This window comes from Chelmon rostratus, chromosome 10 (genome assembly GCF_017976325.1).
Source record: "Chelmon rostratus isolate fCheRos1 chromosome 10, fCheRos1.pri, whole genome shotgun sequence".
NCBI lineage: Eukaryota > Metazoa > Chordata > Actinopteri > Chaetodontiformes > Chaetodontidae > Chelmon > Chelmon rostratus.
Genome location: NC_055667.1, coordinates 25482008 through 25504415, shown reverse-complemented (window position 1 = coordinate 25504415; position 22408 = coordinate 25482008). Strand labels below are relative to the sequence as shown.

Below are 22408 nucleotides of genomic sequence, written 5' to 3'. Positions count from 1 at the left end.
ACTGTTATAACAGCAGCCTTCATTTTGCTAATAATGCTTACATACTTAAGTAAAATGTAGTTGTTTATTATTTGCTGAAGTAAAATTTCAATGCATGATTTTCACTTGTGTTTATGTATTTTTACATTTTATCCTCACCGCCCCCTGCTGTTCGGTCTGGACCGGAGCATGTCCTTATATGGTTACCGCCGGACCTCCAGCCAGTCCCGCCTCCGCCCGCTGGCTGCAGCCGGGGATACTTTCAGGAATCAGGATACAGTCAGCTGTGTGTACCCCACAACCTCTTCCAGGGCGGAGGTCCTGACCGGGGCGTCAAACGTTTCCCCGCTGACATGGATTAACAGGAGCGGGGGGACAGTCAGCTTCCAGCCCAGGGTGAGTTATCAAAGCTCGGAGCGCCGAATGAGTCCGTACCTCAAATAACAGCAAAAACACTGACTGGAAACTAACTTGTTAGCTTGTTTGCTAACTTTGCAGTGATGTGAGCTAACGGTTGTAGCCGTTCGCAGCATAACTCCTTCATTCAGTCAGATGTGTGTGGATACAGGAACGGAAACGGGCTGTCCGCCTTTAAACTCCTAGCCTGAGATTTAAACTATAAATTTGCGGTGCTGAGATGGATTAAACTGTGAGAGTTAGCTCACGGAACTGGGTGAGTTGTTTAGTTAAACCTCGGGGTGCTAGCTAACTAAATATTACCTACCACCAAGTTAACACAGAGCGAAGTTGTTAGTTAGTTTGCTAAGTTTACACTGCTGTTTACTGAGCTGTCAGTATTAACATTCATCTCCACGGTCCCTTCATTTAAATTGTCTACAGCTGATGCACACCAGTGTTGTTAAAGTTAATTATTTTTATTATTTGGGCTTCAACCAGCTAATGTTTAACTCCAGCAAGTTAACCAATCAGTGTGGTACCTTTAGGTACACCTCGTAATCTCCTATTTCTTCTCCTATTGTTGTTTATGAGCATCCAAGTGGGTTTGGATGGAGGTTAAGGGAAGCTTTGATTTTGATGTGTCTGTGTAGTTATTTACAAAATGAAGCATCCGTAGAGTCAGCAGAAAAATAGTTTATATTTGACAGCGGCTCTTATCATCAGCTCAGCGGTTTAAGATAAAGTACAAACAGCTTATTAAACTAATATCAGCATGACAGGTCTGATAGTAATGTGACGAATATATGACGCATTCGATTGTACTTTCTGAATTGTCTGGGAATTAATTTGATATGTATGTATGTATGTATAATGGTATGCAGTGATAATGGGGCTTCCACTGCAGAAAGCCATTTATTTGGCCACTTGTGCCATATATTATGTTAATTTTCCCTTTACCATATCAGGAGCCTGTTTCCATCATTTTCCTATGACTTCAGTTTTTCTGATTCTAGTTTAGTCTTTGTTTTAGCCAGTTTTAATAATAACATGCTACAGTTTCTGAGCCTCACTTTACCCTCCAGCGGTTCACATTTGTTTAGTTGTCTGTACATCGTACTTTTGTGTCTCAGAGTTGGAGGGAAGACAAACTACTGATGACTTCGAGGTGTTTGTCTTCCTAAAAGGAGACACGTGAAAATGCAGAGTCTGTGACTGAAGGGTCGAGTGAAGCTCTGCAGGTTGAAGCATCGCTGCGTGTTTTGTTTTCCTGGCTGCAGGCTTACTTAGCAGGCGCCTGCATTATTAATGTGTGACATGATTTCCATTCAGGGAGGCTGCCAGCTCTGTAACTGGAGCCAACTCAGCCTGCTGCCTTCTCCGCCGGGTTTGTTTCGGATGTTGGATCAGTGTGTCTGCACAGCTGAAATGTGACCGACTTTTTTAATGACCTGAATTGTGGAAGTGAACGTCTCATTGACGTTTACTGTGGACACTGTGGAGAGGAAACAAGGGAGTGCATCCACACTCAGACATTTGCAGGCCTGACTTTTCTCTGATCACCCCGATCACCACTTCTTTTGTTTTAGCTGCTCACAGCGATGTGCATCTCCAGTGTCCCCTGGAATAAATCTCTCTGTACACATCGATTTCACAAAGCTTAAATCAGGCCCAGGATACTGCTCTCTGCAGAACACTTTATCTGGACAAAGGCTTCTCCTAAAGGCTATGCTGCTTTTTACTTCTACTCAGTGACATTTCAGAGGCAAATATTGGACTTTTTACACAAAAGCTGTAGTTATTAGTTCATTTTAACATTGTACATTAAAAAAAAAATGAGAAGCTTATAAAATACGCTGTTGAAGATTAAGCCAGAGGTTCAAGCCTTTTGTCTAGTTGGCTCCTTTGTCTTGTTTCAGATGCCTGAGTTGTGAGTGTTTCCATGAAAGACACATTTCCCCTCCCAACTTTTCAGATGGTGTCAACAGCTGTGCAAATTATTCAAGATTTCTACCCAAAGATTCCCCTAAAACTTTCAGACCACCTTTAAGAAAGAGACCTAAAGACACCCGTATACCATGATGCTGTGTCTACTAAACAAAATCTCTGACGCTCACTTCTCGCAGTGATTGGTCAGGTGTGTGCAGGTGAGAGAGTAGGCAGCTTTCTTTACACTATTTCTGTCACTTTTTGTGAGTGCAAACAAGTTGGACACTTTGAATGTCTTCCATGAGAGACAGTCTGAGAATGTTTTGATGGACTGCAGCTGGAAACACTTCTGCCTGCCATATTGATGAAGTCATTATTTTCAGACGTACCCCCGTTAGATTCTTAATGACCTAAACTGATGATTTTATAGAAAATAAAGGAAATTCTTCTCTCATCCTTGTTGGTTCTTCAGCCCATCCCGCCCGCGGAGGCCAGGCAGCGCCATGGCGTCCCGGCTGCTGGACCGTTTGAAGCGCTCGTTGTTTAAAGATGGTCAGGGGGCAGGACCCGAGCAGGAAGCAGGAGGTGTACAAGACGAGGAGGAGTTTAAAGAGGACGGCTGGGAGGCGGAGCTGGAGGAGGAGGACGAGTGTGTGACCGATCGACTCGGGGGAACGCTGTGCTTCGACAGCGCCGGAGGAGGAGGCGCAGAGGATGGAGCCGAGGGCGAGGGGTCAGGGCTGGACAGTGACTCCGACTTCCTGGGAGAGTCGATGGAGGAGGGGCTCAGCAGCACAGGTGAGCTGGTGTTCTGCTCATTCAATGCGATGGACCTCACACAAGAACATTTCACACTCTGCTTGTACGAGTCTGAACAGTCGTAACTTCACAAAGTTACTGAATGACATCTGTTTATGAGAAGGTTCAGAGTTGAAACTCAGAAATTAAAATGATCTGTTGTGCTCCATTCGTGGGCAAGTTTCATTCACAATCACCTAGACAATATAAACAAAAACAGCACGACATATTCAGCAGTGTCAGTAGTGATTTGCAGAAAATGGAAAAAGCTCTTTCTCTGCTGTGACATCACAGCGCCGTACTGTGATGGTAAAGAATGACTCCCATGAAACATTTTGGAAAAAACGTGTCTCAAGTCTCATTAGACTTGAATGGAATAATGTCACTAAGTGCTTCGTGGTCACCTGAACCCTCTCTCACCTGTCCTGTGCAGACACCAGCCCTGTGGGCGTGTCTCCTGCAGCCCCCTCACCCCCCTCCCTGCTGACTCGGCAGCTTCAGGAGAGCTGGAGGAACCTGCGTGGACTCGGCGGAGGAAGCCCCACCCCCGCCGGGAGGCGACTGACGGACAGCTTGTTGTTCGAGGTGACCGACGCCAGCGTGGTGCAGGACGGCTCCTCCAAATACGTGGTGAGTTCAAACAGCCAGGGGAAGGGGCAGCGGGAGGGCAGACTGACCGTCCCACAGACACACTGTCGCAGAGGCCCGTAATTCACATGCAGGTCACGTAGGTGCTGCTGCTGCAGCCTAAAGCATCTCAACTAGAACTGAAACTGTTGATAATGATGCACTTTTCAGTTTTAGCTCAGTAGTTTTAATGTTTGTTCTTCCTGTGGTTAGTGGCCACGTGTCGTTTAATGCTTAGTGTTGCTTTATTGACAAGTATGTGAACACATGCAAGGAATTTGACTCTGGTTTTAAGTTGCTCTCACTGTTCCACACAAGTCTGTCTGTCCGTCTGTCTCCAGCTCTACACCATCCACGTGATCCAGTCTGGCGGCAGCGATAAGACTCCGGCCATCATCACCCGCCGTTACTCCGACTTCCAGAGGCTCCACACCACGCTGCGCCGTAACCACGGAGACCAGATGGAGCGTGTCTGCTTCCCACGTAAGCCCTCATTATGTTATCTGTGTTGACATGATGTTGTTCACACTCAGAGAGGCACACTGGTGACAGGGAGGTCTGACTCCCCGGCCCGGCAGGGTCAGTGATAACACACCTGGAAAGTCCTCACTGAAAGGTGAACGGAGTGCTGGACAGACACAGGATCGATGTGGAGGGGTTGACCTAAAGGTCATTTTGCTGCCCTGCCCGTTTCCTGTTTACTGCACACTGAACCCTGACCACTTCCTGTTTTAATCTCTGCAGGGAAGAAGCTACGCAGGAACTTCACGGCGGAGACGATCGCCAAGCGGAGCCGAGCGTTTGAACAGTATCTGTCTCACTTGTGTTCGCTGTCTGCCCTGCGGGGGGCGCTGTGTGTGCGACAGTTCTTCTACCTGGCTGACCTGCAGGCTGGACAGCTGCTCATCAGGTAACTCCTACACTCATACAGGACAAGTATTGAAGTTTGCTCCCTGACTGATGCTTTGACAAACATTCAAAAGAGGTACGATAATAAACTTTGGGTCCCGTCTTCACCAACAGCCATGATGTTTTCAATTCTCATGAATGAGATGAAAATGAAGGTGAACTGAACTGTGTGGAGCTGCAGGTCTGGAATCTGAACGGGTTGTCAGGGTCTCATAGACTCTGAGGCTGAGACCAGCCAGCCTCTCAGTACCAGCGAATCAGCTCTCAGTCTGTTCCTCTCACAAAGTATTAAAAAAATAAGTATCAATAATGTATCGGGCAGTTAATAATATTCATTTTCATGCTAATACTCATACTCATACTTTACTTCAGTAAACTTTTGACTGCAGGACTTGTAACGGAGTATTCCACACAGTAGTATACTGACTTTCACTTAAAGCTGCAGTGCTGGGCTTCATCTCTTTCTAAACAAGTTCACACATTGCTGATGAAGCCCATCATCATCATCATCATCAGGTGAAACTCTCTGTGTTTCACTGTTGCACTGCTGATGCCTTTTAAATGAACCAGCAATGATTAGATCACCAGAGTAACCGTAGCAATGGAGTAGGCAACAGCGACCAGAAGTATGACGGAGCCGATGGCGTCATGAGCACGTCGACAGTGTTTGTGTAGTTACTCTTTTTTCCTGAAGGGGGAGACAAATGCTCCAAACAGAAGGTTAAAGTAAACGATCTGGTTGGTTTGAATTACTCACGGAATTATGCAGGTTTGTTTTGATTTCTCTTCCTTCTGTCCTTTTCTCGTCTCGTCAGTATTTCTGACAATTAGTTAAGACAGATTTATATATTTGTGGATACAACTTGCCTCCAGTTTTGGTGTTTTGAGTTTGTCTTGTTTCGTTGAGGGTGGGACGTTACCAGGAGGCCTTGGGTCCGCTGCTCAACGCCAAGAGACTGCAGCACAAACTGGGCTGGGCAAGTTACTATGACAACCAGGCTCAGGCCCCACACCCAGCCTCCTGCCATTGGTTCTACACCCTGGTGGGGCTGTCGAGCTGCTTCCAGGAAGTGGATCAGCTGGAGGAGGCGCGGGATCACTGTGACCACGCCCTCCATGTTCTGACCCCTGCTGACACTCAGACTAACACGGAGGACAGGCCCCTCCCACTCGAAGATAAGCCCCACCCACTGAGTGAAAAGCAGGACATATCACAGTGGCGAATCGACAGGCCACACCCCCTCCTGTTGCCGTTGTTACGGGCGGTGGTTCGGCTGTCGTGGCAGACAGGAAGAGACAAGCGGCAGTGGGAGGAGCTTCTGCACCACCTGGAGGAGCAGTGGGCGGGGCTCGACAATCAGCCAACCATCAAAGAGTTTCTGGTCAAACACAACCTGGAGGAGAGTGAAGGGGAGGGCTAAAACACACACACACACACACACACACTCTGCAGAGTACAATCAGTAAGTTACAGCTCACTGCGCAGAAAAAACATCTGAGATTTCAAGAGTTGAAAAAGGTTTTAAAAGGTCATTATATTTAGTGAAAAATTCAATATTTATACAAAGAAAATGTTATTTCTCAACATGCAAGTATTGTTTCTGATAACATTTTTGCTGTTATGAGAAGTAAAAAGTCAACATTTTAAGCAAATATGTTTAATAAGACAAGCAAATATGTGTAATAAGACCAGAACAAGTTAGAATATTTCAAGAATTAGACAGAAGTCCTAATTTAAAGAAGAGTCATAACATATTATATGTTTTGGGACTAAAGACCTTATTTAAAAAAAAATAATATTCCAAAAATAAAGTTTAAAATATGAATAAGAAACTAGGTGTCATGTTAAAATGGCAGAACTCGTGGTGACACTGCAGCTTCTTTAATGCAGGTCAGTGATCCTGATCGCTGTGAGACCTTCTGACTGCACGATCAGAATAATCCTGGAGCCGTAATCACCTCCTCTGCTACTGCAAGAGTCATAAAGGGACGTTTTTTCAAACAGCTTTTCAATTTCAGAAATAATACTGAAGCCAAGTGAAGAAAAGGTGCTCACACAGCACTTACAATAGTCAGAGGACTTTTTTAGGGTCTGGAGGAACTGCTTTTAGAAATCTGAGGAGTACAAACAGATGATTTTAAGACTGGAAGAAGGAGGAAACATGAGAGTGAAAGCACAGATCAGAAACGAGTGAGTTTAAAGTGGAGGCGTGGTCACATGTCTGGAAGATCTGAGGATCTCAGTGCTCACTGAAGATTTACTCATACTGGAGCATACGTCAGCCAATGACAGCGTCTAAAAAAGCCACGCAGAAGCTGGATTTATACACATTTACACATTGAGGCTGCGGCGGCTGCAGAGATGCCATGTTGAGATCATGAGAACTGTGATTGGTCAGTTTGAGCTGCTTGGGTTTTCTGATACTGGTGGAGGTCGTTGAGAAGCAGGCTGAAGAATCTGCAGCTTTTAAGCTGCAGTGTGGAGGATTTATTGGATCTATTGGCAAAAACGTAATATAACGTTCAGAATTATGTTTTCATGAGTGTGGAATCACCTGAAAATTAGAAGGATTGTGTTTTTGAATGAGCTCTTAGTATCTACAGAGGGAGCAGCTCCTCCTCCACAGAGCAGAACAGACAAACTGAACACTGGCTCTGGCTTCACCCCCCTGCTGCTGTACAGGAGGGTGAGGCGAGGGGTGCTCAGTGAGTTGCAATCTGAAATCTCACCACTAGATGCCACTAAATCCCACAAACTGGAGCTGTAAATAACAAACATTCAGCAAAGCTAAAGCTAAAGCTCCACTGCAAACCTTCACAACCCTCACAGCAGATTAGACAAATCAAGTTAATTAAATTTATGTGGGCAAATATCACTCATCAATCAGGAGCTTTACAATGTGCTCAGCACACACTGCCTCAGAGCCTCTGTTAAAGCTGCTTTGTGGCCTTTTCTTTTTGTTTCATTTCAGATTATTTAAAGTATTTTAAGTCTTGCGATGTTTACACTCACACTCTCTATCTTGCAGTCTCCTTCTTCTCTGCCTTCGCTGGTACATTGCTATATTGCTTGTTGCTTTACTGCCACCTGAAGGTCAGTGAGTAGTGTGAAACTATAAGGAGGATGTGTAGCAGGTCACTCCCATGTTAATGTGCATTTGTGTCTGTGCACAAGACAAATACAGCAGGAACCAAGTCCCAAAAAAGTGGCTTAGAGCTCTAAGACAGGTCAGAACACAGAGTTGATCACAGAGTAAATTAAAGACTGTAAAGAGACCATAATGCACAACTGTGAGTCATCAATCAGAGCACTTTCCTGTCAAGTCAGAATTTATTATTATTATAACTTAATAGATATCTTACTGTGTGATTAAGATTTCAGTTTAGATTTTAATTATTTTATTGCACTTTTTAAACCCAACATCAGCCGATCAGGTGACTGTCCACCTGCAGTGGACATTTTAAATGGAAGCTTTGTATGTTGCCAGTATGTAATAATAATAGTCAAGCTTATAAAGCTTTTATCAGCAGGAAGCACAGCGCTGTCAGCTGACTCACACATGGCTTCTTCTGCTCACAATCAGTAGCTTCATATTTCCAGAAAAATCTGCTGCTTTTCTGTGATAAATGTGTGTTTTTGTGTGGATTTGGTTACTATGGAGCGCTGTGGCCTCAGTGGGTCTGGTGGCCTGCAGTGGATGACTGGATAAGGGATAAAAATAGCTGCGAGCACTTGATGAACATCAGCAGGAAAAAGTCATTTTTGATTTGATGTGTGGAAGGTTTTCTGCTTCCTGTCAGATGTGAACCACAGAGCTGCTGTAAAACGAGCGACGAATAAGGGAAGAGATAAAGTCATCAAGACTGATGCCTGCATCACATTAAGTTGGTGCTCAAGCTGCAGGAAAGTGTTCACATCAGCCCTCCAGACGCGATTATTTCAGCTCAGATATTCTCCCTCAGTGACGACGACTGACCAGATGCTGCAGAAGCAGCGGAAAGAGCGACACAGCATCAGAAGTTATGCATCTTCAGCAGCTCCTTCCTGCTTCTCCGCATCCTGAAGCTTCACTGAGCAGAGGATCCTTCAAAGTTTTCATTCTGTTTACGAAACATTACGTTTTATTTGCTTTCATTTCAGTGACATTTTAAGTCCATATTTATCCGTATTCAGGCATTTTAGTTTAGTTTTTTCCTGAGAAAATGAATCAGTTCATGACTTTTGCAGCAGGTCTGGATCTCTGCTGAAGATCTCCTCAATCCTTTGTGTGTTAATTAACATCAGACCTGTCTGTGTGAGAGCTTCACGAAGCCCAATACTCCTGCTAGTTTGCACACAGTCAGGAAACAAGTTTTTGAGCTGTTAAATGTGTTTTTCAGGGTCCAGATCCTCGGAGTCTAAAGTCTGTGACCTGTTTCAGAGTCTTCTTTCATTTCAATGCTGCATGTTTGTGAAATCTTCAGTAACTGATTGTAGGAGGGTTTTCAAAGTGTCTACACGGCCACTTCAGAAACGTTCATAATGCTTTGAAAGTGTTTGAAAGGTAGTTTTAGGTTTGTGAGAATGGAGAATGAGCAGGTCTCCAAACTCACCTGTTCAGGTGAAACACACATCAGAATCTCTGACTTTTTAATATGTGAGGTGTTTTTATGTTGTGAGCTGTTCTCCTAAGACCTGGATGAATGAGAATCTCCTGTGTTTCAGTTTGTGTTCGGCTGCGTTTCCACTGAAAACCAAACAGAACTGAGACAAACCGTGAAAGGTGAAGCGTCACAGTGAGCCCCAGTGGAGATGCTGCCGTCTGTCCTGTGTGGAAGCAGCGCTGCTTCATAGAGCTATATACAAGTATATTTTATGGAATAAATTTGTTACAAATATCACATTTCTCCTTCGTTATTTCTTCATGTTTGCCGGCGACAGGCAGCTGAGGTTGAGGGTTGCACTCAATATTTCAAAATACAAAAATGTGACGCCATGTGGCTGAAACATGAGCCAGTTTTCTGTCTTTGGATGGAACAAGGCTAGCAGTTTCCCCCTGCTTTCAGTCTTTATGCTAAGCTGTGCTAGTCACGTCATAGAGCCTGTTTAGTCATATCAAACTAAGACGGATGCACAAGTCTTCAAATGTCTGAATAAAACTGGGGTTTGAGAAAAGAATCGCGTTACGCTTCCACACGATGAATTTCATCTCCTGTTCAGCTGATTAATTCAAGGATGTGTTTGCTGTTTCGGAGCAGTCTCCGGGCTGTTCTGGGCGACTTTCAGCTCACAGTTTAACTTTGATCCACTTTGTTGACCAAAAAGAGAAGATCCTCAGACACAACCGTGGACTCGCATTTGAAAGCTTTCTGTCACTGATTCCTTCAGTTTTATCAAACATAGACAGACTGGATTCTCCTGGATAATTAAATGATACTAAAGGTTTATGTTACAGCTAAATTAGTTCATCCTTAACCAGGGGCGGACTTACCATTAGGCTAAACTAGGCAGTTGCCTAGAGCCCCAGGATCCAGAAAGACAGCGGTGAAAGGTACGAAAACGGCGCGAAGAGAAGATGAAAAGAAGTTACCCCAGCGGCGCTGAAAAAAGGAGGAAAGCAGAAAGCTGCTCTTAAAATTCCCCAAAGTGAGTATATTCTTCACTGCACTTCACTACAGCGGCTAACAGCAGCAACCCACAACCGGCAAGTGAAACGGCCACGTCGACACCTGTTGGGGAGGGTCCATTGTCGACGTGTGGAGATGAACAACTAGTGAGTATCAAAACTGTGGAAGGAGTGACACCCCCTGTTCCAGTTCCTGGAAAAGGTCACTCCTCTGGATCTGAGAGAGAAAGCATTCCTGTATTTCTTAATGATTTATATTGCTTGTTCATTCTTGACTTCACCTCTTGCCATGTTCTTCTCCCAGATCGATGCTGCAGGACAGACTGTGGTGAAGGACATGGACTTGGATCTGCCTGCCTCCCACTCTAAACCTGCCCTGCTGCTGCAATCAAGCCACCTGGTTTCCATCAGCTCATTACCCAATCTGCACTTATGGTGCATTCCAGACAACCTGTAACTTGTGTTCTATTTCATATGTGGTCAACACGCCACCGTATCCATGGGTTCGCATGACGTCACACAGTGGTCTCGGCGCCATCTTTAGGACCAAACGTCATCCTGTCATCTATATTCTGTATATATGTTTCATCAATATACAGTCTCATCTTCATGTACTGTAATCCAGGGGTGTGTTGGGGCGACACTGAGGCTTTGTGAAGGCTTCACCTGCGAGGTACAACACGAATTGTAAATAATAGGTTCACTAGATCACAACATGTTGTTTAAATATTACGTTGACATTACTGATGAAACTTACTCGGCTAAACTAAGTTTAATCATCAGTTTTCTGACATGACTAGTTGCAGTCAGACTCAAACCCCACTTCTTTCCAGGAAAAGGGAGATAACAGCAAAATTGTGTATTATTTTTAAGAAAAGACTTGCTGATTTTAATATGTAACTGACAACATATTTCTAACTAATAATAAAGTGTTTGCATTACTGTCCACATTGTTAATGTGAAATTTCATTATGGAAAGTGAAAAGAAATTCCTTGGCTTTTATTCCAATATCACTGTCAGGCCGAGACTGGAAAGAGGACTCAGGTGCAGAGTTACACAGCAACAGGCTTTATTTGTTCACAAAACCACCAAGGAACTCCTCGACAAGCGTGAAATCAAAAGCTATGAAATTACTAATTGGACCAGACTGTGGTCAAGAGAAACAGAACCAAAACTCGAATAACACAAAGCGCTCGGAGGAATAGAGGCTATAAAACTTAAACAAAAACCGGTCCTGAAGGAGGAAATAAAACAATGCTATCAAAATTAATCAACGCAAGGAATATACTATTAAAGAAACCAAAATCCACTCCGCTCTAAAATGACGGAGGACTATGACCAATATCACTTGAAAAGGATTAGAACATAAGGTGCCTACTAGGAGGGAATTACAGAATTAGATAAGTCGTAAATAACAAAAAACTCTCACACGGAGGATAATGAAATATCTAGAAAGCAAAACAAGGACTATTAAACACGAACAACAAAAACACTCTTAAGGAGGAGTATGGAACAACAAGGAATAAGCAAAGAAACACAAAAACTCAACTGGACTATGAAACTTTATCAAACATAAAACGCTTATGAGGAGGATCGATCGCTAACAAGGCGACTTGAGCTGTGGCTGTGGATCAATAGTTGGCACGGGTGAAACGATCTTAGGATAAAAAACACACTGGCAAGAGACAAGGGAGACGCAGACAATTTAAACACATGGAGGGTAATAGGCAACAGGTGGAGACGACAGGTAATCAGGCTGACGCACCGGTTACACATGAGGAAGGGCAAGTGCTCTGAAACGAGAGGAGAGTTAGGTTAACAAAATAAAACAGGAAATAACAAGACAAAAACCCAAGACGAGACAAACCTCACCGCGGTGTGACAATCTCCTATTGAGATTGTCCCTGCTATCCCTGTGAACTAAACACAGATAAGCGGGAGACAGTGGATGGACAGTTTAATGCAATCCAGGACACAAAGGAACATTCCAGAGGATTGGGGAAGGGTTAAAATTAAAATATTAAATAAATGTTAAATTTATGGACTATATGCATCTCCCCCCCTCATGCATAGCATGTTATGTGGCACAGGCCTATACTGTTTTAAGAAAATGTCATGTCATGGTCATTTTTTAAGATATGTGTGCAAAATTTACAGTGCACACAAAAAAGTACTGGCCATACAATATGCTATAAGCTTGATAATCTAGGACCATCATGTCAGTCTGGGGAAGGGGGTATACACAGACTATATGCAGCCATATTAAATCAATGGGGGAATATGCAAAAGAAACATTTACAGATAATGGGAGAAAACTGGGTCTTAATTGGTCCAAGTTGAAAAGTCTGACTGAGCATAAGGTATACATCAATATCATGACCGCATTTGGCCACTAAATACCCTTTAAAATATGTTTGTCTGATTTTTATCCAGCTTTGCTTGAAACTTGAAAATAAAACTTTGTCGTTGGACAACAATTAAGACATTGTTGTAAAGGCCTTGACCTACAGAGTAACATATGTCAGTATGAACATTGTGGTTGGTTCCTGCCCCTTAGGAGTGACCTTTGAACCTTGTACCTGAGACATTTTTGAAGGCATATAGGGAAGCAAAAAAAAATATGCTAGAGATGTCGTGTAAACAGTTTTGGAAAGCTCTTGATCTCTACTATCATACCCGAAGGCAAACCAACAGGGGGCGTCACTGAGTAAGGTCAAAACCCGGTTAAAACATGATTTCACCCTTTTCCCAGTGATAAACATCTAATCTGACCAAACAGATCTGCTCCCCACCCCCTAATACCTGTAATGTGATTTCAAGATTTCTGACCACAATTTAACGAAATACTGAAAACACTTTAGAACTACAAAACATATGACGCAGCCCTCTACTGTGTACTGCAACTCCACGCCAATTGTAGTTCTTGTGTCATTCTTCCGGTCTAGGGTTCGCGTTGTGAAATAAGGATTTAGAAAACAGCTACCCGCTCGGTTTTCATCAGAAAAAGTTTTCCTTAACATATGAATTTATATCAGGAAACAAAATATGTTGAAAAACATCCTCCTTGCCCCTCTCTTTCACTGACTGGAAAGTGCGCGTTCAGTGACTCAGTAGAGGGGAAAAACAGCAAGGAATATGGACTTTAAACAAAGCTCCACTACTTCCTGGACTTCAACCAGCTTCAACCGCCTGTCATTACTGGACAAACTGATTAATCCATGTGTGTCTGACCATTGCTGTTGTGACTACTGTGGTCAGGCAAACCTGGATTAATCAGTTTGTCCAATTATGACAGACTGTAAATAAAAGAGGTGGTTGAAGTTCAGGAAGTAGTGGAGCTGTACATAAAGTCAATTGATGAAAACATATTTCAAAATACAGTTACTGTTGCATCAAAATCTAAAAAGCCCAGTTTCTGGAGCTATGCTTTACCTGAAAGGTGTTTTTTTTATATATGTATTAATAACATACCTGAGACAAGATTGTAATTATTATTGAAACAGCACATCATAGTTCCATCACAGTGTTGTTTTCAGAGGATGCTGCAGTGGTTTTGTAAGATGGTCATGTTTTTATTAAGAGGCAGGAGTCATCTTGTCCTCTGCTGTCATCTGTACTCTCTGATTACAAGGTAAAGGAATCAAGGATTCAGGGAATAAAGGTAATTTAATTGTCGTTTTACAACACAGGTCTGTCAATCAAAGAGATGTCGCCCCTTCCATACTCCTCACACACAGAACATGTATACAGATAATTAGAATTAGAATGAAACAGGAGAACAAAATAAAACATTATATACACATATCTGTTAATCTGGTATATCAAACTACATTACATTAACCATCAGTGGTCTGTGAAACCTCAGGATTGGAGGGGAAACTTAACTACAGTATATACATATTTACAAATGTATTATTGAGTCTTTTGGCTGCCAGGCCTTGGCCTTCTTCTTTTCACTGAAAAGAGAGAAGAAAAAATGGTAAATATCAACAAAACTTTCTGTACATTAACCAACCTTCACTTGTACAACAAACTGCATATACTGCAACTATTTTATACCGATTCTCATCTCAGAAATGTAATTGTAACAGGGCAAAATTGTAATTAGCGCAAATAAGAAAAAATGAGGAAGAAAGCCATGAAATGACTTCATAGGACATCAACAGGCATGTTGTGTGTTCTGGAACACACATGGTTCAAAATAATATGGTATAATACACAATTGTGCAAAAAGGCAAAGTGGTTGGGAGGCTGCATCAATAAAGTGAGATGAAAAAGAGAGAAGCACTTTCATATAAACAATCAAATCAAATCAATCAATAAAAAAGGAACTTAAATTGGAGGCGGGGGGCCTGAAGGTTAGATAACCAAGCTTGTGACTGGACTGAACATCAGTTCAACCCTCAGGATCACCAGGGTGAATCTGGGCAAGGAAAGTGAAAAAGCAGCAACACCTCAAGTGAAGCTGCTCAGTAGCAGCAGATCAAACTGTGGTTTTACTGGGCAGCTTCCAGATGTGAATTTGTGTTAGTGTGTGAATGTAGTCAGTGCATTCCTGAAAAAAAGGCACTTAACTCACTGAAACCGTCCCCTGAAGAAATAAAAGTGAAAACATACCAAACTGAGCAAGGCTGCCACTCCACCAAGACCTCTGTTTTGCCCTGTTAAGGAAAAGAACCATAAATTTAGTTAGATAATTAGGTTTTTTTGCCTATAAATTTGATAGACAAAATTAATTTACATTGTTATTTCCAAATATTTATGTTAATTGCTTGTATACATGGGTAAATTAAACTTCCTACAGCTAACCCCACATGTGTCACTCTGCCTGTCAAACCTGTCTGACTCTTTCCTTCACGTAGCCGCATATTTCATAAGAATCGAACCAAAAAACATGTTTTTCTGGCATCATGACTGACAGAAACATCAATAACTGATAATATAAGTGCACTAATTTAGACACAATAGATCTGTGATGAATGCTCATGAAAATAATGTAAATTCCTACAGCCTGGTAGTAGAAAGCTCTGCCTCCCACTCTAGTTTTGGAGACTGTAGGAACCACTAGTAAGCCTGCATTCTGGGAGCACAGTGTTCTAGTGGGTTGATGGGGTACTATGAGCTCTTTGAGATATGATGGTGCCTGACTATTAAGGGCTGTATAAGTAAGGAAGGACATTCATTTCCATTCTAGATTTTCTTGATTTTACAAGGAGCCAGTGCAGAGAAGCTAATACAGGAGAAATATGATCTCTTATTCTGTGTGCGGTGAACTTTAAACGTCATGCCTCCAAGGCAGCAGAATATGTTGTTTGAAATATTCAACCAATTATTAATGGATTTCTTTTTATTTGTATTATTTTTTATTAATGGTCCATTTGCATCTCTAGCTCTGCTTGGGTAGTGGTAGTATTTTGTTCTGCATCTCAGGAAGGTAGACAATCAATGGTCAAATCTGTGCATTATGTCAGTAGTTCACTATCAAAATAGACATTATCCCCAAATTTATGCAACATGCTCTATGCACAGCTCCACTACTTCCTGAATTTAAGGCAGCTCCTTGATTTCCTGTCTTATATTGTTGGACAAACTGAATAATCCAGGTGTGACTGACCTCAGCAGTTACAATGGTCAGACACACCTGGATTGAGCAGTTTGTCCAATAGCTGCCTGAAGTTCAGGTAGTACTGGAGCTGTGCATGGAGTCCATTACTTTCAAACCATATATAGCTATACAGATGAAAACAGTGGCAATAAAAGGAATAACAGTTTTGAGTCAGTTGTCTTACAAAGTGTACAATGAAAAATCATTTGAAATTATTTGAGTGTGTTTTATCTGGATGTATCTAAGGCTAATATAATAGCATACAATGCATGCATCTCACCTTCACAAAGGTACTCATAAAATGACCCTATTTTGTGTAGGTAGTTCTGGGAAAAATCAGTCAGTCTGCAGCGTGGGGTGATTTCACACTTGGTCTGCTCCTTTTTTGTCTTCTTCCCAAGAGGGAAGCTGCAATGACACAAGTTTGTATTATCAGTTGAAAAAAAAATTGGAATCGCAACTACAAAACAAACTAAACACACTAATTATTGACAAAAAATATGACATTACTGAGGACAGCATCCATGCTAAGACCGTTTAGGATGATCTAACTTCATGGTGAGGTTTACTTTTGTGTAAAAATGTATGTGCAAACAGGAACAGTTCATGAAATGTAAGAAAAAAACAAAACTTTGGACAAATATCAATAAGGGTGTATCACATTTGTAACACTCGTTTTTCATTTAGATAACTAGAAACTAGAGTTTCAACAATGATACATTTCTAAATGTTTTCAGAACAGAGAGAAACCTTTGGGATTCTATTAGTGAATGGGTGAATGTTGCAAATGCATTTATATGTGGCAGTGTATACATTTTACAAGCTGTAGTAGAATTAATGCAGTCCATTTATCATTGAACTTTACACAATTGAGGTTGTTATTTTTGTTATGAACTCAGAAATAACTGAAGATCACATAATTTTCCATGTGTACTGCAGAACGTATTTCCAATATCATCTGAGCAGTTTAATGTCATTTAAAAATATGTACAAACCATGATGATGACTTCATCCTTGATGGATGCCACATTGTGGTTCTTGTTCGAGCCAATCACCCATTCTTTTCATCAAACCTCTGAAGCTTCTTTTTGAGGCGCTGCTTCAGAGGCTGCTCTTTCTTGCAGTGACAGCACACTTTCTGAGCACAAAACAAAACTCCCATGCAAAAGGGACAAGTCTTCTTGGTGGACCCTCCTGGCATTATGACAGGAACACAGATGGACAGACAGACACACAAAAAGACAGATACAGACAGATACAGACCAAACAAACAAACAAACAGGCAGACTACAGTTATATATATATATATATATATATAGAGAGAGAGAGAGAACGATAGATAGATAGATAGATAGATAGATAGATAGATAGATAGATAGATGGCTCTTAAAAGTGCCTTTGGGTTTATTTAAATGATTCAGATGGAGATGGGTGGGTTGACAGAAACTACGAGGAGAAAAGAGACAAATATTTAGTACTGCAGGCTAGCTATAGTTTACCTGTTTTCTATTCATACAGAAAGATTTAAAAAGTGTATGCAACTGATTGGACCAATCATTTTTCCATCTTTTGAATGAATATAAAAGATCACGTTTTTTCTACATCAATACACAGTGTTTAAGGAGGCCTAATGAGATATTATGCCTCCTGTTATTGCATAACATAATCTTTGGTGATGCGGCGTAACAGTATGTAGAGTAACTATTAGCATACACATAGCTGTCTTCAGCTAGCCAGACAAAAGTTGCTATTTTTCCCCTCACAAGTTAGAAGATCGTAGCTAATGTAACGTAATTAGCAAAAATGGCTAGTCTCCAGTCATTAGCTAAAATTTTTAGCCAATAGGATTCCCCCCATGTGACCCCCGAAACCAATCGGAAAAGCGCCCCGCCCAGCGAAAATCATCGGTTACTACAGTTACGCAGGACTCATATAGGCCGTTCGGTAAAAGCTAAGTTAGCCTGTTCCTCTTCTTAATTTAAACCCAGACATTCGACCCCAGACTTCACAGCTTCAGGAAACATGGTGAGTATGAAAACATACCTTTTCTTAACTTTTCGTGTTGATTCAAGTAAATTAAAAACTCTGAAGTGTGTCGTCAAGCGGCAGCGCAGTTTAACTGTTACACAGTTAAACCGTTAATTTAAATAAGCACCATTAACGATCTACATTTGAGCTTCGTTTAAAATAAATAAATAAAACGTTTGACTGTTCACCAAACTTCACCTTCAGTGGGTCGTTTTAACTGTAACTTTGGTAATGTTGGTGTAAGTTAACTCCACAGGGGACTAGCTGAACTGAAGTTCAGTCTGATCTGCCAATTTCCGGTTTTCGTGTCTGCGCATCGACCCAGTTGGCGGAGGTCAATGTGCTTTCAGCCTGAAACATTCCTGTTTGAAGCGGCCTGGCATTTATGAAACTGCAACCACAGGCTTTTCAAACCTATTCACTCAAAAGCCCGCTGGGCCTTTTGAACTGAATCTTTCACATTTTGTTGGCCCTCTGCTTTTGTATGAAAATCTTTAACTACTGCTTATTTCCATGTCAAGTTAGTGGAGAGGGCGCCCTCTCCCTGCAGGGGGGCACACAACACAAACTGTCGTGGAGTCGTGTCTTAAATGAAGATCATGGATCAAACTAAAAGACCAAAGAAGCCATCAGGTGCCCAGTTTCGAAAAAGACAAAAAGGAGAAGGTATAGAGATTTCTATGAGCGATGTGAGGGACGGTAGGCTATTGGCTTTTTTTTAGCCTCTTGCTAATATGTTGCTAAGCTACAGAAGATTACAGATATTTAGTTTTCCTGAACTAGTAACTATTAGAACTGAGGCATCATGTCATGCAACTAATTTCACCCATGGACAACCGAGTCTAGTTTGTGTTTGCAACACAACAAATGCAAATTCACACAGCCGTCCTGACTGTGGACATTATTATTCCCATACGGTATATGCTAAGTTAAATAACCTCTAACATACATTGACATGGCATTTTGTAAGCTACATGTGATATAGCTTTTTAAATAATTTGTAGTGTGTTATGCTTAGTTAATAGAATGTTAACAAATGTTAATAAAATGTGCATTATGCTCATTTTAATTGGGTAACTGATGCATGTGTGATGTCAGTGTGATCTAACTTGCATGTTGTATCTTAATTGTAAATTCAGGGGCAATTCTGAGATATTTTGGGGCTGGAGCACCCACTGGCCAAAATGAGGAGTCAGACACCTGCACAGCAGCCACAGACATGGTCCTGGAGTCTGATAAGGAGCCATCTACCTCCTCAGCCTCATGTTCGTTGCAGGAGTCCTCAGGTGTGTGTGTGTGCATTTTTGTATATTATTTTTTACTTTTGTAAACACTATAAATGCTGAGAATAACATGTATACTAATGACAATACCATTTTCTCTTTGTTAGAAATGCACCCTGCAAACTACGCTGCATTTTAAGGGACACTCAGATGTAGATGGCAGAGAGCTTGTGCAGGAGCTGAAGAACTTCCCTGACCTCCAATCAAAGTCCATGTGAGCATGCTTGAGCTGCTGACTTTCATCCATGAGAAAGAGCTCGCAGAAATCAACCCTAATCTGTGGACTGCGCTCAGAATAGGTTTGACCCTTCCAGTGACAGTAGCTGAAGCAGAGAGGAGTTTTTCCAAGCTAAAGCTTATTAAAACATACCTCAGGTCCACTATGTCACAGGAGCGTCTCTCTGCACTTGCCATCATCAGCATCAATCATACAGTTGCACAACAGATTTCATATGATGATTTAATCGATGAATTTGCATTAGTGAAGGCTCGAAAAGTCAGATTTTAGATTGCACATCACACCTGTTGTTAATGTTAATACCAGTTCTAAACAGGGTGAAAAACCCAGGGTGAAAAACAGTTTACTACAGGAAATTTTTATGCCCCAGAGAGTTGCCTTATTTTGCTTTCTTCAGGGGTTTTATTCATCTGTTTTTTCTTTGTTCTAGTTACGTTTTTTGTATTTATTAATGTATTTAATAAAGTAATCCAAATAATATAATGTATTGTTGTGTTGTTTAGGGGTAAGTACCTTTGTTTGTGGAGGTTTTTGGGTTTTTTTTCCGAGGAGCGCCAAGGATGGTTCGCTCAGGGTGCTCGTCTAGCCAGAACCGCCTCTTGTTTCACCACAGAAGTTTTTGCTCTCAACACATGATTTTCTTAGTATATATAGCTGAATGTGCAACATGTCATCAGGTGACCTCAGTCATGATGATCTGGTATTTTACAAAGAGCCTTTTTTTTAAAAAGCCTCCTTCGTAGATGTTACATTAGCTGTAGAGAATCCAATCCGATCCAACTTTATTTGTAAAGCACTTTAAAAAACAACCAAGGTGGGCCAAAGTGCTGTACAGAAAAAAATAAATAAAAACAAAATGAAAGAACGAAATACAGCAAAACAATAAAATAAATAACAATAAAACAATCAATAAAAAAAAGAATAAAATAATAAATACATTCAACATCTCAAGGTGTCAAAAGCCAAGGAGAAAAGATGGGTTTTCAGATGGGATTTAAAAACAGACAGAGAGGAGGCCTGTCTGATATGGAGAGGCAGATCGTTCCAAAGTTTAGGAGCTGCTACATCAAAGGCACAGTCACCTCTGACTTTCCGCCTAATTTTGGTACACTCAGAGAGGTAGGGCGGGGCAAAGGTCTCACCATGTGATGAGTAGCCTTCTGCGTCAAATTAAGTTCGTTACAGATGTTACTTTTAAAGAGAGCTTTTCAGCCAGCCAAGTGTGTATTTTATAATTCCTAAACTTTCTCCCACCTCTTTCCACAGCCTCAGTGTATCTCAGTGCACGTGGGTCAGGCTGGTGTCCAGATTGGCAATGCCTGCTGGGAGCTTTATTGTCTGGAACATGGGATCCAGCCGGACGGACAGATGCCCAGTGACAAGACCATCGGAGGAGGAGATGATTCCTTCAACACCTTCTTCGATGAGACGGGAGCTGGAAAGCACGTCCCCAGAGCTGCTTTTGTGGATCTGGAGCCCACTGTCATCAGTAAACTCATGAAATATAAATTATGATAAATCTTGAGGGTGGAGGGGAGATCTTTTTAAAAATCCCCCAGCCAGTCAAACCCTCCTATAATTTACGGTACTTCCCCTTAGATGAGGTGCGCACTGGGACCTACCGCCAGCTGTTCCACCCTGAGCAGCTGATCACTGGGAAGGAGGATGCTGCCAACATCTACACTCGTGGACACTACACCATCGGCAAAGAGATCATTGACCTGGTGCTGGACAGGATGCGCAAACTGGTGGGTACATTCAGAGCAGCTTTTGGTCCTGAATATGAAATAAAAAGACAGAACTGTATCTGATGTGTGATCATTGTGTCTCCCTCTCTATCCTCAGGCTGACCAGTGCACCGGCCCTCAGGGCTTCCTGGTTTTCCACAGCTTCGGAGGTGGCACCGGCTCTGGTTTCACCTCCCTGCTGATGGAGCGTCCGTCTGTGGACTACGGCAAGAAGTCCAAGCTGGAGTTCTCCATCTACCCAGCTCCACAGGTGTCCACCGCTGTGGTGGAGCCCTGGACATCGAGCCACCACTGCTATTGCAGACGCCTGGGCTCGGCTTGACCACAAGTTTGATCTGATGTACGCAAAGCGTACCTTTGTTCACTGGTATGTGGGTGAGGGTATGGAGGAGGGAGAGTTCTCGGAGGCCAGAGAGGACATGGCAGCTCTGGAGAAGGATTATGAGGAGGTTGGTACTGATGGAACTGGTGTTGGAGAGGATGATGAAGGAGAGGAGTATTGAGCAGGCATGCATTCCACTGTATTGATCTCTGATCTGTGCCTCTGTTGTTGTTGTTATGTTAAAAAATAAAGTTTGTTCATTGACTGCAGTACTGTTTACTTGAACGTTTTTTTCCATCGGGCAGAAGTACTATTAGAGAGCATTTTAAATAGAAGTGCAGAATCTTCTGTTTCTGTAGTTTAATGCTGAGGGCAGCTGCTATCTTGGGAAGTATCAAATGGTTTGTGTAGTTTCAGATGGCATTAGTTTTAGTAATACCTTGTTGTCAAAGGACAGTTACTCTGCTAACATTGCACTCCAAGCCACTGATAAACATCTTTAAATAGCATATCTGCCTTAGATTCGTTATTAATTTGGTTCTCACTCAGATCTGAAATGTTCTGACTGTAGATGCTCTTGCTGCTCAGCTCACTTTAGTCACTTGGGGGCAGTGGAGTTCAACAGATGTTTGAACTCCACACCAGGCTGAAATGACAAACCACTGTAAATTTCAAGTTACCTACCAAATGATTTTTACAACATCAGGTGTTACAGTGCACCACTTACAGATCTTTTATCAATTGAAGGTGTACTTTATTCTTGACTTGGGAACTGCCTGGGAAGAACCGAGGCTCGACACTGGTCTGGTTTAAAATAGGGTGTGGTATTCACATTGGCCCAAGGGAGGGATAGTGGGTGTCTCACGCTGGCCGACAGGTGGTGTTTAAGAATACGTGACTCTGCTGTTACTAGACTCCATTTCTGCTGAATAATGAACG

At 42.1% G+C, this 22408-nt stretch overlaps 2 protein-coding genes across 2 annotated transcripts; both read left to right on the top strand.

The window, feature by feature from the left end:
• The first annotated feature begins 230 nt into the window (after positions 1 to 230).
• Positions 231 to 6097, top strand: snx21 (sorting nexin family member 21). The gene is made up of 6 exons (XM_041946745.1): positions 231 to 375; positions 2777 to 3102; positions 3536 to 3732; positions 4071 to 4212; positions 4474 to 4639; positions 5546 to 6097. Exons 2-6 carry the CDS (start codon positions 2808 to 2810, stop codon positions 6057 to 6059), a joined length of 1314 nt encoding a protein of 437 aa, XP_041802679.1. The 5' UTR covers positions 231 to 375; positions 2777 to 2807; the 3' UTR covers positions 6060 to 6097.
• A 10531-nt stretch (positions 6098 to 16628) lies between these two features.
• Positions 16629 to 21753, top strand: LOC121612227 (tubulin alpha chain-like). The gene is given in 5 exon segments (XM_041944964.1): positions 16629 to 16655; positions 20666 to 20888; positions 20999 to 21147; positions 21245 to 21420; positions 21669 to 21753. Coding segments are annotated over 5 exon segments (660 nt in total).
• The last annotated feature ends 655 nt before the right edge of the window (positions 21754 to 22408 follow it).

What these genes read in the sequence shown, in the direction of transcription:
- snx21 (XM_041946745.1), top strand. Translation starts at nt 2,808, where the DNA reads ATGGCGTCCCGGCTGCTGGACCGTTTGAAGCGCTCGTTGTTTAAAGAT. An exon ending in ACGGCTCCTCCAAATACGTG is followed by an intron (nt 3,733 to 4,070) that starts GTGAGTTCAAAC and finishes GTCTGTCTCCAG; the next exon opens with CTCTACACCATCCACGTGAT. An exon ending in GCTGGACAGCTGCTCATCAG is followed by an intron (nt 4,640 to 5,545) that starts GTAACTCCTACA and finishes TGTTTCGTTGAG; the next exon opens with GGTGGGACGTTACCAGGAGG.